The sequence below is a fragment of the Rana temporaria genome, chromosome 2 (assembly GCF_905171775.1).
Source record: "Rana temporaria chromosome 2, aRanTem1.1, whole genome shotgun sequence".
Taxonomy (NCBI): domain Eukaryota; kingdom Metazoa; phylum Chordata; class Amphibia; order Anura; family Ranidae; genus Rana; species Rana temporaria.
Window position 1 is genome coordinate 6178863 of NC_053490.1, and position 19299 is coordinate 6198161.

General features: G+C 49.9%; 1 protein-coding gene across 1 annotated transcript in view; it reads left to right on the forward strand.

Moving 5' to 3' along the window:
• ATG16L2 (autophagy related 16 like 2) overlaps positions 1-19299 on the forward strand; it is a 122706-nt gene that overhangs the window by 48087 nt on the left and 55320 nt on the right. Inside the window, exons 10-13 of the mRNA XM_040339781.1 lie at positions 1651-1756; positions 6486-6556; positions 6793-6861; positions 15570-15690. Of these exons, the coding sequence (XP_040195715.1) occupies positions 1651-1756; positions 6486-6556; positions 6793-6861; positions 15570-15690 (367 nt within the window). The remainder of the gene's footprint in view (positions 1-1650; positions 1757-6485; positions 6557-6792; positions 6862-15569; positions 15691-19299) is intronic.

Here is a 19299-nt window from a genome sequence, read left to right on the forward strand (position 1 = left end):
TGCCCATAATGGATAAAAAAAAATTCAACCAAATAAAAAATGGCTGCGGAAAGTTGCACACGGTGATTGAGCAGAGGCAAATTAGGTAGCCGGCGAGACCCCTGTGAGTGCGAGGCCTTAGGCGGGCCGCCTAATTTGCCTATGCAATGCAGGCAGATCATGTCTGGTGGGAGGGGCTGGCAGGGTGCTGTTACATCCCTTTTTGAAAACATAGCAGCACCCTGCCTCGGTAGTCCTCTCCTCAGCACTATGCAAGCAGTGGGCTGGCTCTTGGGAGGAGTTATGCAAATATTAAAATGCCTTGCAGAACTGGGGTCCTTGATAGAGGTCGACCGATATATCGGCCGATATTTGGCCATTTTGGAGAGATCGGCATCGGCCGATAATTCTCCTAATAAGGCAGATACAACACTGACTGCAGAGTGTGGAGAACGCTCCTCCCTTCTCCGCACTGTTGGCAGAGCAGCGCCGCGCTGTGTGTAACTGTAGGGAGAGAGAAAGGACCTGTCATCATTGAGGTTGAATGTCGGGGTGGGCGGGACCAGGCTATCCAACACCTGCCAATGGAATGGGATCTGGGCGGGCCCGCCACGTGTATGTGGCCTCGCACCGTTTCTCAAACAGACCAATCATTGGCTGGATAGCTGCTGGGTCCCGCCCACCCCTGGGTCCCGCCCATCTCCGAAATTACGCTGAATGCTTCAGCTCCCCTCTCTCCGTGCAGTTTCATACACACGGCGTGGCAGAGAGCAATTTCACAGTTACACTATCGGTTGTGAAACCTGCCAGTGCAATCTGCCAATGCCAACCAGTGCAATCTGCCAATGCCAACCAGTGCAATCTGCCAATGCCAGCCAGTGCAATCTGCCAATGCCAGCCAGTGCAATCTGCCAATGCCAACCAGTGCCATCTGCCAATGCCAACCAGTGCCATCTGCCAATGCCAACCAGTGCCATCTGCCAATGCCAACCAGTGCCATCTGCCAATGAAAACCAGTGCCTGCCAGTGCTATCTGCCAATGCCAACCAGTGCCACCTGCCAGTGCCAATTAGTGCCATCTACCAATCAGTGCCACCTGCCAGTGCCAACCAGTGCCACCTGTCAGTGCCAATTAGTGCCATCTGACAATTGGTGCCACCTGTCAGTGCCACCTGCCCAAAAAAAATAGAAATCGGCCTAAAATATCGGCCGCAAAAATAGGCATCATATATCGGCCATCGGCCACCACGATTTTCTAAATATCGGCATCGGCCAGAGAAAACCCATATTGGTCGAACCTCTAGTCCAGGGTCTCCAAACTGCGGCCCTGGGGCCAGATGCGTCCCTTTGCTTGCCTTAATGCTGCCCTTGGGGAATTGTTCCACCCAACTCCAATGGGGCATAATTCTTGTTGCTGACACCAATGAGGCACTATTCCTCCAACTGACACCATCAATTCTTTCCAATGATACCAATGATGGGGCACTAGTCCTCCCAATGGCCCTAGTCTGGCCCCCCTAAAGTCTGAAGGACCGTAAACTGGCCCTTTGTTTAGAAAGTTTGGAGACCCGCTGCTCTAGTCCTTGAGTCCCAGCCATGAAAAAAAAAAAAAAAAAAACACTATAGAAATAATATGTTACTAATAATCTCTTCTCATGAACTCTGTTCCAGGAAATCCATGATTCCGAGATCCACGCGGTCAGATTTAGTCCCAATTCCAAGATGGTGGCCACCGGAGGAGCAGACCGAATGGTGAAGCTTTGGTATATCGTTGGAGGTGAATTCTCTACTCTCCTCTTAAAGTGGACCTCGAGGACATCGCCTTTAATTTAATATGTTAACATTACTGTGACTGATCAATAATCCGTAGTCACAAATGATGAGGTTTTTGGGGGGGCGCAAACGAAAAAAAAAAAAAATTGCAGCCTCACTGTGCCTATCAATTGTCACCAGTGTGCCATGCCATCAAACAGCAACTGTGCCATCAATTGTCACCACTGTGCCATGCCATCAAACGCAGCCACTGTGCCATCAATTGTCACCACTGTGCCATGCCATCAAACGCAGCCACTGTGCCATCAATTGTCACCACTGTGCCATGCCATCAAACGCAGCCACTGTGCCATCAATTGTCACCACTGTGCCATGCAACACAGCAACTGTGCCATCAATTGTCACCACTGTGCCATGCCATCAAACGCAGCCACTGTGCCATCAATTGTCACCACTGTGCCATACCATCAAACGCAGTCACTGTGCCATCAATTGTCACCACTGTGCCATGCCATCAAACGCAGCCACTGTGCCATGCCATCAAACGCAGCCACTGTGCCTCTCAACTGTTGCCACTGTGCCAATTGTCACCACTGTGCCCTTTAATTGTCACCACTGTGCCCCATGATGCCACTGTGCCCATTGTCACCACTGTGCCCCATGATGCCACTGTGCCCATTGTCACCACTGTGCCCCATGATGCCACTGTGCCCATTGTCACCACTGTGCCCCATGATGCCACTGTGCCCATTGTCACCTCTGTGCCCTTTGTCACCACTGTGCCCCATGATGCCACTGTGCCAATTGTCACCTCTGTGCCCTTTGTCACCACTGTGCCCCATGATGTCACTGTGCCCCTTTCCCTGTAAAAAGCACTTACCTGAGGATTCCATGTGCTCCCTCGATGTCTTCTGCCGCTGTGGTGAAGCTTCAGCCAATCAGGTTCCTGATAACCAGAATCCGGGAACCTGATTGGCTGAAACGGCCGTTTGTCTTATACAATGAGCGCAGATTGCCTGCGCTCAGAGTATAGACAGCTGAGAGCCGGAGAAAAGCCTATCAGAGCCGCTGGCTTTGATAGGCAGTTCCCCTCAGCCAACCAGCTGTCGCTATTCGGGTAACCGGCGTCCCGCATCCGGTTATCTGAATAGACCAGGCAGCGCTGGCAACCAGCAATAACATACATTCGTGCATTTATGCACGAATGTGTGTTATTTGCGAGAGGGGGTGGCGCTGCAGCGCCCTCTATAGACAGCCGCCAGAACTGCGGCTAAAATGTCAAAATGACATTTTAGCCGAATAAAAGTTCTTAAAGGGCCCGTTTTTTTTTTTTTTTTTTGTGACTGTGGGAGGGGGGGCGGCGCCCGTGCGTCCCTATGGACAGGCCGCCACTGCTCTAGAACCTGCCACCCACCACTGGCACCTGTGTTGGTTCCCAGGGTCTCCCAGTACTGTGGTAAAGTACTCCCAACATTGAGGGCAGGAGAAGCTCTCCTACAGCTAATGGAACCTGGAAGCAACATGTATTTTGTCACTTCCTGGTTCACTGCTCCCATTCCTCGGCTGGGGAAGCAGCTAATCAAGCACTATCTGTGCTTTATTACCTGCAGGGGAGACATTGGGAGTCTAATAAACATCTAATGTCTCCATGAGGCGGACCTTTCATCTGCCCATGTGAGGCAATGTATCCTTGGCACAGAACAGGAAGCACAGAATGGCTTCTGCTGTTGGCTTTATTGCTGCCCCCCGATCTGATCACCTTCAATCACCTTCTGAATGTCTTCATTGACTTTCTGAAAGCCAGCCAGCAGCCTGTAGAAGCTTTGAGATCAATCAGTTCAGTTACAGCCAGGCGCCCATCTCTCATCCACAGCCAGGTTACATTTATACACCATGTAGTGGGCAGTTCTGAGTAGGTGGAGCCTCGTTATGTAGTGGATGGTTCTGAATAGGTGGGACCTCTATAGTCCTAGTGGGTAGCTTGAAGTGGGCAGAGCCTTTCTCAACTTTGTTGTGGATGGAGCATTTTAGATCTTGTAGTAGGTGGTTCTGAGTGGGTGGAGCCTCTATAGATTGTGTAGTAGGCCATTCTGAGTGTGTAGGGTCTCTATAGACCTTGTAGTAGGCACTCCTGAGCGGGGGAAGCCTTTATAGACCTTGTAGTGGTCGATTCTGAGTGGGTATAACCTCTATAGACCTTGTAGTCATTGGTTCTGAGCAGGTGGAGCCTCTATAGACGTAGTGGTTGATTCTGAGTGGATGGAACCTCTATAGACCTTTTAGTAGACAGTCCTGAGTAGGTAGGGCCTCTAAAGATCATGTAGTAGGCAGTTCTGAATGGGTTAAGCCTCTATTTATCTTGCAATAGGTGGGTCTGAGTGGGTATAGCCATTATAGACCTTGTAGTCATTGGTTCTGAGTGGGTATAGCCTCTTTAGACCATGCAGTGGTTGGTTCTGAGTAGGTGGAACCTCTCTAAACTTTGTAGTAGGCAGTTCTGAGTGGGTATAGCCACTGAAGACCTTGTAGTAGACAGTTCTGAGTGGGTATAGCCACTGAAAACCTTGTAGTAGACAGTTCTGAGTGGGTATAGCCACTGAAGTCCTTGAAGTAGACAGTTCTGAGTGGGTATAGTCACTGAAGACCTTGTAGTAGACAGTTCTGAGTGGGTATAGCCACTGTAGACCTTGTAGTAGACAGTTCTGAGTGGGTATAGCCACTGTAGACCTTGTAGTAGACAGTTCTGAGTGGGTTTAGCCACTGTAGACCTTGTAGTAGATGGTTCTGAGTGGGTATAGCCACTGTAGACCTTGTAGTAGACAGTTCTGAGTGGGTATAGCCACTGTAGACCTTGTAGTAGACAGTTCTGAGTGGGTATAGCCACTGTAGACCTTGTAGTAGACAGTTCTGAGTGGGTATAGCCTCTATAGACCTTGCAGTGGTTGGTTCTGAGTGGGTGGAAGCTCTCTAAACTTTGTAGTAGGCAGTTCTTAGTGGATATAGCCACAGTAGACCTTGTAGTAGACAGTTCTGAGTGGGTATAGCCACTATAGACCTTGTAGTAGACAGTTCTGAGTAGATATAGCCACTGTAGACCTTGTAGTCATTGGTTCTGAGTGGATATAGCCTCTATAGACCTTGCAGTGGTTGGTTCTGAGTGGTTATAGCCACTGTAGACCTTGTAATAGGCAGTTCTGAGTGGATAGAGCCACTATAGACCTTGTAGTCATTGGTTCTGAGTGGGTGGAGCCTCTATAGACCTTGTAGTCATTGGTTCTGAGTGGGTGGAGCCTCTATAGACCTTGTAGTCATTGGTTCTGAGTGGGTGGAGCCTCTATAGACCTTGTAGTCATTTGTTCTGAGTGGGTGGAGCCTCTATAGACCTTGCATAATGTGGCACCAAAGTTCTAGAGTACAGTCTGATTACTGAGGGAGGTGAGACTGAGGAAATGCTTCCTCCTGTCTGCAGCAGACTGATGACATCTCAGCCTAGGTAAAGTCACTGACTGGAGCTCCAGGACAACTTTCTAGTGATACAAGGTGGAGTTTTTCTGAAAAATGACACAGTTGCTGTTTATAACGACCTGTCAGGGATTTATCCATACAGACTTGGGAAGAGAATGACAGGTCCTCTTTAACCACTTCCCGACCGCCGCATGTACATATACGTCCACAGAATGGCACGTACAGGCAAATGGGCGTACATGTACGTCCTTGCCTTTCCGCGGGTCGGGGGTCTGATCGGGACCCTCCCCGCTACATGCGGCGGTCGGGTTCCCTCGGGGAGCGATCCGGGACGACGGCGCGGCTATTTGTTTATAGCCGCTCCGTCGCGATCGCTCCCCGGAGCTGAAAAACGGGGAGAGCCGTATGTAAACACGGCTTCCCTGTTCTTCACTGTGGCGGCTGCATCGATCGAGTGATCCCTTATATAAGGGAGACTCGAGCGATGACGTCAGTCGTACAGCCACACCCCCCTACAGTTGTAAACACACACTAGGTGAACCCTAACTCCTACAGCGCCCCCTGTCGTTAACTCCCAAACTGCAACTGTCATTTTCACAATAAACAATGCAATTTAAATGCATTTTTTGCTGTGAAAATGACTATGGTCCCAAAAATGTGTCAAAATTGTCCGAAGTGTCCGCCATAATGTCGCAGTCATGAAAAAAATCCCTGATCGCTGCCATTAGTAGTAAAAAAAAAAAAAATTAATAAAAATGCAATAAAACTATCCCCTATTTTGTAAACGCTATAAATTTTGCGCAAACCAATCGATAAACGCGTATTGCAATTTTTTTTACTAAAAATAGGTCGAAGAATACGTATCGGCCTAAACTGAGGGAATTTTTTTTTTTATATATGTTTTTGGGGGATATTTATTATAACAAAAAGTAAAAAATATTGCATTTTTTTCAAAATTGTCGCTTTATTTTTGTTTATAGCGCAAAAAATAAAAACTGCAGAGGTGATCAAATACCACCAAAAGAAAGCTCTATTTGTGGGGAAAAAAGGACGCCAATTTTGTTTGGGAGCCACGTCGCACGACCGACGCAGTGCCGAATCGCAAAACCTGGCCTGGGCATTAAGCTGCCTAAAGGTCCGGGGCTTAAGTGGTTAAAAGACACATATATTCTTATAATACAATTGTTCCTCAGAGGGTGGAGGCCGATGATAAGAAGCCACGTCTTATTATTTCATTGTGTAGTATTTTTGTCTCCTTTTTTATACAGGTCAGCTTCAGATGCACCAAACCCTACAAGGAAGTAATGGAGGAATCACCAGTATAGAATTTGATCCCTCGGTATGTGTCCATAGTGACTGGCTCTGTGTGCACTGCGGTATATGTCAGAGCTATAGAAATGTATAATAATAATAGTGTGTGACTGTGGGGGAGGGGACATTCTGGTACACTTTGCTCGCTCTCCTCCTACACTATAATCCTACACCCCTACACCGCATTCACGTGTATGATTATGATGTTGTAGCTTCGCTATATCACTACCTGCGCCATTCTCGATAATTCCTCTTCTCCTCCAGGGTCTGCAGCTCCTGGCAGCGTCTTTTAATGGGTCGGCTCATCTCTGGAAACTGGACGGTAGCTCCAAGGTAAGATCCGCCCCTTTTTTTTGATCATCTGTGCCAGGCTGGTAAATGGACTCTAGACGTCTTCCCCTATAGAAAGCCATTCTGAGTGGGTGGAACCTCTATAGACCTTGTAGTGGTTGGTTCTGAGTGGGTGGAGCCTCTATAGACCTTGTAGTATATAGTTCTGAGTGGGCAGAGCCACTATAGACCTTGTACTAGGTGATTCTGAGTGGGTGGAGCCTTTATAGACCTTGTAGTGGTTGGTTCTGAGTGGGTACACCTCTATATACCTTGTAGTAGACAGTTCTGAGTGGGCGGAGCCTCTATAGACCTTGTAATAGGCCATTCTGAGTGTGTGGAGCCTCTATGGACCTTGTAGTGGTTGGTTCTGAGTGGGTGGAGCCTCTATAGATCTTGTAGTTGGTTCTGAGTGGGTAGACCCTCTATAGACCTTGTATTATACAGTTCTGAGTGTGCAGAGCCACTATAGACCTTGTAGTAGGCCATTCTGAGTAGGTGGAGCCTCTATAGACCTTGTAGTGGTTGGTTCTGAGTAGGTGGAGCCTCTATAGACCATGTAGTAGGCAGTTCCGAGTGGGTGGAGCCTCTATAGACCTTGCAATAGGCAGTTCTGAGGGGGTGGAGTCTCTGTAGACCTTGTACTAGGTGATTCTGAGTGGGTGGAGCCTTTATAGACCTTGTAGTGGTTGGTTCTGAGTGGGTACACCTCTATATACCTTGTAGTAGACAGTTCTGAGTGGGTGGAGCCTCTATAGACCTTGTAATAGGCCATTCTGAGTGTGTGGAGCCTCTATGGACCTTGTAGTGGTTGGTTCTGAGTGGGTGGAGCCTCTATAGATCTTGTAGTTGGTTCTGAGTGGGTAGACCCTCTATATACCTTGTAGTAGACAGTTCTGAGTAGGTGGAGCCTCTATAGACCTTGTAGTGGTTGGTTCTGAGTAGGTGGAGCCTCTATAGACCATGTAGTAGGCAGTTCCGAGTGGGTGGAGCCTCTATAGACCTTGCAATAGGCAGTTCTGAGGGGGTGGAGTCTCTGTAGACCTTGTACTAGGTGATTCTGAGTGGGTGGAGCCTTTATAGACCTTGTAGTGGTTGGTTCTGAGTGGGTACACCTCTATATACCTTGTAGTAGACAGTTCTGAGTGGGTGGAGCCTCTATAGACCTTGTAATAGGCCATTCTGAGTGTGTGGAGCCTCTATGGACCTTGTAGTGGTTGGTTCTGAGTGGGTGGAGCCTCTATAGATCTTGTAGTTGGTTCTGAGTGGGTAGACCCTCTATATACCTTGTAGTAGACAGTTCTGAGTGGGTGGAGCCTCTATAGACCTTGTAATAGGCCATTCTGAGTGTGTGGAGACTCTATAGACCTTGTAGTGGTTGGTTCTGAGTAGGTGGAGCCTCTATAGACCATGTAGTAGGCAGTTCCGAGTGGGTGGAGCCTCTATAGACCTTGCAATAGGCAGTTCTGAGGGGGTGGAGTCTCTGTAGACCTTGTACTAGGTTATTCTGAGTGGGTGGAGCCTCTATAGACCATGTAGTAGGCAGTTCCGAGTGGGTGGAGCCTCTATAGACCTTGCAATAGGCAGTTCTGAGGGGGTGGAGTCTCGACCTTGTACTAGGTGATTCTGAGTGGGTGGAGACTTTATGGACCTTGTAGTGGTTGGTTCTGAGTGGGTACACCTCTATAGACCTTGTAGTAGACAGTTCTGAGTAGATGGAGCCTCTATAGGTCTTGTAGTAGGCCATATTGAGAGGGCGGAGCCTCTATAAACCTTGTAGTTGTTGGTTCTGAGTGGGCAGAGCCACTATAGACCTTGTAGTAGGCCATTCTGAGTGGGTGGAGTCTCTGTAGACCTTGTAATGATTGGTTCTGAGTGGGTGGAGCCTCTATAGACCTTGAAGTAGGCAGTTCCGAGTGGGTGAAGCCTCTATAGCCCCATCTTTAAACAAAATTTGTGAGTCCGGTGTTGTATTGTTGTGAGCTGCCACGTCGCTGTCATGCACCAGGTCCGCCATCTTTATTGATGACATCATTGGGAGGTTCCTGCCTGGTTCAGACGGCTTGGCCCCCTGATGACCCACCACTGGGACCACCCTCCCTCCGGCTGCTGTATGGAACGTGAAGCCATATATGCCCTAATTAAAGTGGTTGTAAACCCTTGCGCGGGAGTGACGTCACGCGACTCCGGCCAGTCACAGAGCCGAAGTTCGCGGCCCCAGAAGGAAGAGGTGTGAAGAATGGACGCTCGCTGCCAGCGAGGAAGACGGGGACATTGTGGGCTTCTCCTACAGGTAAGTCACATAATGGGCTACTATGCGATGTGATGCATAGTAGCCCATTATGCTTTACCGGGAAACAAAGAGGAAGTAAATCCCATCAGGGTTTACTTCCTCTTTAATACTGTACGAGTGGAAGGGACTCGGGGAGCGCTAAATGTCCGTGGGTTAGGGGCGCAAGGTACTTGGCTTGCCTTGGGTGCCGACAACCTATGCCACGATAATTTTACTATTAGGGGTCCCCACAACTGTGGAAAATGTATTAAGGGGTCACGACACTAGAACGGTTGAGAACCAGTGAACTGCAAGGTCTAATAGAGGCCCTACCCACTCGGAACCAACAACTACAAGGTCTATAGAGGCTCCATCCATTTGGAACTGCCTACTACACGGTCTATAGAAGCTCCACCCACTCAGAATGGCCTACTACATGGTCTATAGAGGCTCCACCCACTTGGAACTGCCTACTACATGGTCTATAGAGGCTCCACCCACTCAGAACCAACCTCTACAAGGTCTATAGAGGCTCCACCCACTCAGAATGGCCTACTACAAGGTCTATAGAGGCTCCATCCACTTGGAACTGCCTACTACATGGTCTATAGAGGCTCCACCCACTCAGAACCAACCTCTACAAGGTCTATAGAGGCTCCACCCACTCAGAATGGCCTACTACAAGGTCTAAAGTGGCTCTGCCCTCCCAGAACTATATATTACAAGGTCTATAAAGGGTCTACCCACTCAGAACCAACCACTACAAGGTATATAGAGCAGGGGTCTTCAAACTATGGCCCTCCAGTTGTTCAGGAACTACAATTCCCATCATGCCTAGTCATGTCTGTGAATGTCGATGTTTTGCAATGCCTCATGGCAGGGCTCAAAATTTGAAGTCACGAGGCACTAGCCAGGCCTTGAAAGTTACTCGCCACCAGTTGCCCCACCCAACCCCTCCCCTGCCCCGCCCCTAAGTCTGCCCCTAAACACACCCTCATAAACGATCTCATGAAATTACATTGTTAAATGTTTTATGCAGAATGAAGTTACAAAAATAAATATTAACAACAATATTACATTACACAGCCCTTGTATCTCTGGACCCTTTACATTACACAGCACTCTGGACCCCTTTACATTAAACTGCACCCTGCACCTCTGGACCCCTTTACATTACACAGCCCTTGTATCTCTGGACCCTTTACATTACACAGCACTCTGGACCCCTTTACATTAAACTGCACCCTGTACATCTGGCCCCCTTTACATTACACGGCACCCTGCACCTCTGGACCCCTTTACATTACAAAGCCCTTGTACCCCTGGACCCTTTACATTACACAGCACCCCTTTACACTACACAGCACCTCTGGACCCCTTTACATTACACAGCATTCTGGACCCCTTTACATTACACAGCACCCTTCACCTATGGACCCCTTTACATTACACAGCACCCTGCACCTCTGGATCCCTTTACATTACACAGCCATTGTACCTCTGGACCCCTTTACATTACACTGCACCCTGCACCTCTGGACCCCTTTACATTACACAGCACCATTCACCTATGGACCCCTTTACATTACACAGCCCCCTGCACCTCTGGACCCCTTTACATTACACAGCCATTGTACCTCTGGACCCCTGTACATTACACAGCACCCTGCACCTCTGGACCCCTTTACATTACACAGCCATTGTACCTCTGGACCCCTTTACATTACACTGCACCCTGCACCTCTGGACCCCTTTACATTACACAGCACCATTCACCTATGGACCCCTTTACATTACACAGCCCCCTGCACCTCTGGACCCCTTTACATTACACAGCCATTGTACCTCTGGACCCCTGTACATTACACTGCACCCTGCATCACTGGACCCCTTTACATTACACAGCCCTTGCACCTCTGGACCCCTTTACATTACACAGCACCCTGCACCTCTGGACCCCTTTACATTACACAGCCCTTGCACCTCTGGACCCCTTTACATTACACAGCACCCTGCACCTCTAGATGCCTGCATGTTACACAGACACCCCCCTTAACAGTTCTGGGCCCCCTACATGTTACACAGACCCCCCTACGGTGCAGACCCCCTCCCTACAGTGCAGGCCCCGGCTACAGTGCAGGCCCACCTGCAGTGAAGACCCCCCTACAATACAGACCCCCCTTCCTACAATACAGACCCCCCCTTCCTACCATACAGACCCCCCTTCCTACCATACAGACCCTCCCCCCGCTACAGTACAGAATCCCCTACAGTACAGACCCCCGCTACGGTGAAGACCCCCCCCTTCCTACAATACAGACCCCCCTTCCTACAATACAGACCCCCCCCTTCCTACCATACAGACCCCCCCTTCCTACCATACAGACCCCCTCTACAGTACAGACCCCCCTACAGTACAGACCCCCGCTATGGTGAGGACCCCCCCTTCCTACAATACAGACCCCCCCTTCCTACCATACAGACCCACCCCCCCGCTACAGTACAGACCCCCGCTACAGTACAGACCCCCGCTATGGTGAAGACCCCCCCCTACAATACAGACCCCCCCTTCCTACAATACAGACCCCCCCTTCCTACCATACAGCCCCCCCCCCCCCCCCCGCTACATTACAGACCCCCGCTACAGTACAGACCCCCGCTACGGTGAAGACCCCCCCCCCCTACAATACAGACCCCCCCTTCCTACAATACAGTCCCCCCCTTCCTACAATACAGACCCCCCTTCCTACAATACAGACCCCCCTTCCTACAATACAGACCCCCCTTCCTACAATACAGACCCCCCCCTTCCTACAATACAGACCCCCCTTCCTACAATACAGACCCCCCTTCCTACAATACAGACCCCCCTTCCTACAATACAGACCCCCCCTTCCTACAATACAGACCCCCCTTCCTACAATACAGACCCCCCTTCCTACAATACAGACCCCCCCTTCCTACAATACAGACCCCCCTTCCTACAATACAGACCCCCCTTCCTACAATACAGACCCCCCCCTTCCTACCATACAGACCCTCCCCCTTCCTACAATACAGACCCCCCCCTTCCTACCATACAGACCCTCCCCCTTCCTACAATACAGACCCCCCTCCCCCATTCAGACCTATAATGTACCTGGCTCAGAACACACACCACAGACAGAGAGCCAGAGGTAGTGGCTTGGCGGGGGGGGGGGGGCGCCTTGTGAGTCGGCACATCTGTGACTGGCGCAACAATCCCCTTCTCTCACGGCTCTGATCAGTCTCAGGCAGCGGCTGTCAGCCGAGCAGAGAAGCCGCCTCCCCCTCCTCCTGCATGCAGAGCACTGTATAGACATAAAGAAGGAGCGGGGGAGGCGGCTTCTCTGCTGACAGCCGCTGCCCGAGACTGAGACGTGAGAGAAGGGGATCGTTGCGCCAGTCTCAGATGTGCCGACTGGCTCGGGTACAGCTCGCAACCCCCCACCCGCCCCCCCCGCACAGCCACTACCTGCTCCGCTCGGGCTCTCAATTACAGATGTAGTCTATCATCGGCGCAATGTTAAACCCGCGGCGGCGCTGTCTTTTTTCATTTGCGGGGGGGGGGGCCAGCCTGACACCCCCCAGTGTGTGGCACCTGGAGCGGCACACCCCCCCCCCCCGCACCCCCTGGGGGGGGGGGGTTGCGTTATCGATCAGGGAATCCCCCTCTGGCCGCTCTGATGTCCTTTAAAAAAAAAAAAAGCCTGCACTGCTTCAGTCAGAAAGCTGTCAGACTGGTCCAGCCCTGCTCCTCACTCGCACTGCACATAAATTCCCTCGCCAAATGCGAGTAGGCGAGTGCAATTTTGAGGGCTGCCTCATGGGATGTGTAGTTCCGCAACAGCTTGGAGGGCCGTAGTTTGAGGATCCTTGCTATAGAGGCTTCACCCACCCAGAATGGCGTACTACAGGGTCTATAGTGGCTCTGCCCACCCAGAACTATATACTACAAGGTCTATAGAGGCTCCACCCACTGGTGCAGGGCAGTGTACCTGTGGGTTACTTGCACTAAGCGAAGGACTTCTGTTATAACCTGGGAGTTTGGTGCACTTTCTGAAAGTACTCCACACCTCCAAAATATAATAGAAGTCTATGGCAAAGCACAGCCAACCGGCAGGAAAGCCAAAGGTGCACTGCCCTGAACCCACAGTGCAGGTAAACCTCAGCACATCAGTGTGAAAGCAGCCTTGGGCCCCTTTCACACGGTCAGTCCGACCCAATCGGACCCTCCGTAGAGTGGGCTCTTCAGACTCGCAGACCCAAAAGCCGCTGGAGTACCGCGATCGCTCCTCGGAGCTGAAGAACGGGGAGAGCTGAGTGTAAACCCGGCTTCCCTGTTCTTCACTGTGGCGCCGTCATCGATCGTGTGATCCCTTTTATAGGGAAACACGATCAAAGACGTCACACCTACAGCCACGCCCCCCTACAGTTAGAAACACAGATGAGGTCAGCGACCCCTTGTGGTTAACTCCCAAACTGCAATTGTCATTTTCACAGTAATCAGTGCATTTTTATAGCATTTTTCGCTGTGAAAATGACAATGGTCCCAAAAATGTGTCAAAATTGTCCGATGTGTCCGCCATAATGTCGCTGTCACGAAAAAAATCGCTGATCGTCGCCATTAGTAGTAAAAAAAAAAAAATAATAATAAAAATGCAATAAAACTATCCCCTATTTTGTAAACGCTATAAGTTTTGTGCAAACCAACCGATAAACGCTTATTGCGATTTTTTTTTTTTTTACCAAAAATAGGTAGAAGAATACATATCGGCCTAAACTGAGGGAAAAAAATAGTTTTTTTATATATTTTTGGGGGATATTTATTATAGCAAAAAATAAAAAATATTGGGGTAGAGTCAGAGAGCAATTACGCCTGCGTATCCATAGATACGCAGCGTAATTGCTAAGTAGCGCCGGCGTATCTACGTTCTGTATTCAGAAAGCTGGATACGCCGACTGTAGCCTAAGATACCACTGGCATAAGGCTCTTATGCCGTCGTATCTTAGGGTGCATTCTGACGCTGGCCGCTACGTGGCGCACCCATAGTGGTCAGCATAGAGTATACAAATTGCATACTAACGCCGATTCACAAACGCCGTGAGGCAGCGGCCTGCTATTAGGGGGCGCAGCCAATGGTAAGTATGGACGTCGTTCCCGCGTCGCGATTTTCAAAATTTGCGTTGTTTGCGTAACTCGTTCGTGAATGGCGCTGGACGCCATTTACGTTCACGTCGAAGCCAATGACGTCCTTGCGACGTCATTTACCGCAATGCACGTCGGGAAATTTTCCCGACGGAGCATGCGCAGTACGTTCGTCGCGGGAACGCGCCTAATTTAAATGATCCACGCCCCCTACGGCGGCCCCTTTTACGAAACGCCGCCGCAAATTACGGAGCAAATGCTTCGTGAATGAAGCGTAGCTCCAGTAATTCACGGAAGCGTAGCGTAAAAACGGTACGCTGCGCCGCCGTATCAGTGCGCGCCCCTAGCTGAATCTACCCCATTGAATTTTTTTCAAAATTGTCGGTCTATTTTTGTTTATAGCGCAAAAAAAAATAAAAACGCAGAGGTGATCAAATACCGCCAAAAGAAAGCTCTACTGTATTTGTGGGGAAAAAAAGGACGCCAATTTTGTTTGGGAGCCACGTCGCACGACCGCGCAATTGTCAGTTAAAGCGACGCAGTGCCGAATCGCAAAAAGGGGCCTGGTCCTTTTTTACCTGCATTTTGGTCCGGGTCTTAAGTGGTTAAAGCGGAGGTTCACCCGCACATGACACTATTTCCCCTTAGATGGATGCTCGTTTTGTCTAGGGGAATCGGCTAGTTGTTTTAAAATATGATCCGTACTTACCCGTTTACGAGATGCATCTTCTCTGTCGCTTCCGGGTATGGGCTGCGGGACTGGGCGTTCCTATTTTGATTGACAGTCTTCCAACAGGCTTCCGACGGTCGCATCCATCACGTCACGATTTTCCGAAAGAAGCCGATCGTCGGTGCGCAGGCGCAGTATGGAGCCGCACCGACGTTCGGCTTCTTTCGGCTACTAGTGACGCGATGTATGCGACCGTCGGAAGCCTCTCGGAAGACTGTCAATCAAGAAGGAACGCCCGCTCCCGAAGACCCATACCCGGAAGTGGCGGAGAAGATGCATCTCGAAAACGGTAAGTACGGCTCATATTTTAAAACAACTAGCCGATTCCCCTAGACAAAACGAGCAGGAATCTAAGGGGAGAAGAGAAAAAAATACTTAATTGGGTGAACTCCCGCTTTAAATGGCCCCCGCTCTTCAAAAGGTTGGGCACCCCTGGCGCCTAGGCTGAGCTTTGCCTAGTAATAGTTTCTAAATGGGGGCCCATTCAGCACAAAAAGGCTCAATTCCTCCTTTTTGAGTAGCGCAATTTTCTTTTTTTTCAGGAAACTCTGACGGGACACACCGGGAAAGTGACGGCAGCCAAGTTTAAGATGTCGGTGCAGCGCGCGGTCACCTGCAGCATGGATCGGACCATCAGGGAGTGGGACCTGCAGAAAGCAGCCTGTGAGTCAAGGCAGAATATTTTTTGCTCCCCTGTGTATTGTTCAGTCTGCAGATACATTGTATTCATTTTTTTAGTTTTGTGATCCCTATAACCAGACAGAGAGACTTGATTCATCATTTTAATGTTCCATATTTCTTTATCGTACATCACGGGACACAGAGCGGCATTCATTACTATATGGGTTATATGGAGTACCTTCAGGTGTAGACACTGGCAATCTCAAACAGGAAATGCCCCTCCCTATATAACCCCCTCCCATAGGAGGAGTACCTCAGTTTTTCCGCCAGTGTCTTAGGTGTTAGTCATGGTTTAGCTTGCCTCCACATCCTTGGGATTAGGTGAGCTAACCGGTTCTGTCCAAAAAAGCCTCAGCGCTAAAGTGGTCAGTAACCGGACCCCAAACCCTTGGGGTATAGCCCATAATGCTTTTCTTTTTAGAGAGCTGGACCCTGGGCCCAGAACTTAGAAACCTTTGGGTGCCTAATGTTTCTGTTGCCAGAGTGCTATATGGGCCCAGGACAGTGGATCCTTCATAGGAACCCAGGGCCTGAAGGTCTAGACATCCCCACCGAGATGGGGGAAGATTGGGCCTCTTGCTTGGCAAAGTCCTGCGGCATGGAGCAGGTAAGTGAGGGGAAAACTTGCGGAACTTGGTTCTTAGCAGGTTTTTTCTGGGGGGTCACAGGGGACATGCCTAAAGTTATGCACTGCATCTGGCAAACTAGTCACATATCATAAAGATAGGATGGCTCTATATGTATTATTCCCCATAAGATGTGACCTCCCTTGTAGTGTTGGAAAAGCATTGAGTGGGGCCTGTGTGATATAAAAGTATATGTGTGTGTCAGAGAGCTGTGCTTACCTGCAAGCCTCCAGGCGATGCTCCATTCAGTCTTCCTCCTCACGGCCTGCAAAGCAGGCAAAACGCCGACCTCCTCATGGTTCCAGGCTGCAGGCTGCAGTTTGCTGGAGCAGAGAGGTCCCTTCCTCCCAACCCCACCCCCCCCTGTCGGGAGGGGCATTTCCTGTTTGAGATTGCTGGGGGGGAAGGGCGGGTCAGTGGCTTAAGGAAGGGGCGGCCCTTCCTTGTTTGTTCCATATAGCTCATTCAATACTTTGGAACTGAGGAGGAAAGACCAGAACGGCAAGCACGGGGCGCCGAGGACACACAGTGGCCAGAAAGAATATTGCAGTCTTCAGAAAGACTGTTTTCAAGCCTAGGAATAGGCTGTTTCTTTTCCATCTCATAGTTTTTCTTGCAATACTACTCAGGGGGACAGAATGTTTTTTCTTTCCTAGATTTGAAAAAAAAAAAAAAAAAAAAAAAAAGTGTCATCTAGGGGAGAGGAAGCATTTTTTATCCCCCAAACAGGTGTTTGGGCATTTAACTATTTATAAGTCCCAGGTACCAATAAGTAGCAGGTGTACCTCGGTATTGTACCATGGCATCAAAAAACAAGGGTACAAGAGGTGGGGATTCCCCCAGAGAGTCTGAGGTCTCGGACAATGCTATGCCGCTGCTTTCCCCACAGGGAGCCTTGGGGCCATCGGGATCTGGGGCTGGAGCTGACGCGGGTCAGTCCAACCCTAAGATGGTCACGGAGGAGGTATTACTCACCTCTTTAAAAGAGATGCAGAAAAGCATGGGTAAAATGATAGCCGCAGCTATGCGGGGCAGTAAGCGGAATAGATCTCCGTCGCCCGAGCGCGGACCCTCAGAAGAGGAGGTCCTTTCCTCAGGGGAATTGGACGACCTCTTGGACAAGGACCAAGTAGGTTCAGGGATCGAAGATCCGGATACAGAGGAGTCTGGGGCAGTCTCCCTGAGGGAGAGCTGGTGGATTCAAGGATTGTCGGACTTGGTCCATAGGGCATTCAACTTGCCAGTACCAGATCTCCAGGTATCGACGGTTTCAGCTTTGGGCTCACTGAGGGCGCCTCAAAGCAATGCTGTGTTTCCGATCCATCCTCTATTAGAGGGAGTTTTGTTCCAAGATTGGAACAAGCCAGATAAGATCTTCTTACCACCTAAGAAGTTCTCTGTCCTATATCCTATGGAAGAAAAATTTTCCAAAAGATGGGCTACTCCTGTAGTGGACGCAGCCATCTCATGTGTTAACAAATCGTTAACATGCCCTGTAGAAAACATACAGGTGTTCAAGGATCCAGTTGATAAGCGCTTGGAAGCACTACTTAAGAACTCCTTCACTACTGCAGGGGCAGTAGTACAGCCAGCTGTGGCTGCGATTGGGGTCGCTCAAGCATTATCGGATCAATTTAAGCAGATGCTTAAACTTATTCCTGCCCAGCAGGCAGAAGAATTTTCGGATGTCCCTAAGGCCATATGTTTTACGGTAGACGCAATCAAGGATTCTATCCAGCAAGCGTCACGTTTATCGTTATCCCTTATCCATATGAGAAGACTCTTATGGTTAAAAAGCTGGGAGGCTGAGCCCCCATGCAAGAAGCTCCTGGTAGGGTTCCCCTTCCATGGAGGACGACTCTTCGGAGAAGACCTAGATAAATACATTCAGACCATTTCAAACGGCAAGAGTACTCTCTTGCCAACTAAGAAGAAGGTTCAGGGGCCTGCGTTTAAACGACAGTATTCCCCTGGGCAGGGGCCCTCTAATGCCAAGCAGTATCGACGGCCTCCTGCAAAAGCAAACTTCGGCTTCAACAGCAAATCACAAGGACAGGCTGTTAGAGGCAAAAGGCAGTGGTTTCGCAAACCAGCAAAACCAGCCCCCAAGCCAACCTTATGAAGGGGCGCCCCCACCCACGAAGGTGGGGGGAAGGCTGCGACTCTTTTCAGAGATTTGGGAAGCCAGCATTCCCGACGAGTGGGTACGGTCTTCCGTGGCCACAGGCTACAAATTAGATTTCCTAAGGTTTCCTCCTCCTCATTTCCAGGAGTCGAGGATTCCAAACGATCCGCCTCGGATTCCGGCCAGTCCTGGAACAGGGGCTGGGTTTCTACTCCAACCTATTCATCATCCCCAATGGAGATGTCAGGCCAATTTTGGACCTAAAGATGGTAAATGCATATCTAAAGATCCGCTCATTTCGGATGGAATCCGTGCGGTCAGCAGCTGCCACACTCCAGAAGGACGACTTCATGGCGTCCATAGACATAAAGGATGCCTACCTTCATGTTCCAATTTATCAGCCACATCAAAGATATCTACGCTTCATGGTGGCTTCGCGTCACTTCCAATTCGTGGCGCTTCCCTTCGGGTTGGCTACGGCCCCCCGGGTGTTCACGAAGGTCCTAGCTCCGATCCTAGCCAAGCTAAGGATCCAAGGGGTCACGATCCTAGCATACCTGGACGACCTCCTAGTCATAGACCACTCGTCTCCCGGCTTGGAGCGAGCAGTGGCCCTCACGGTCCAATACCTCGAGAGGTTCGGCTGGGTCCTAAATCGAGAAAAGTCAGCTTTCCAGCCCACAAGGCAGTTGGAATATCTCGGCATGAGATTAGACACAGAACAACAAGGAGTGTTCCTACCTCTGAGGAAGGTAAAAGCCATCAAGGAATTAATCCTACTGGTTCTAAGCAAGAAAGAACCGACTATTCGCCTATGTATGAGGTTACTAGGCAAGATGG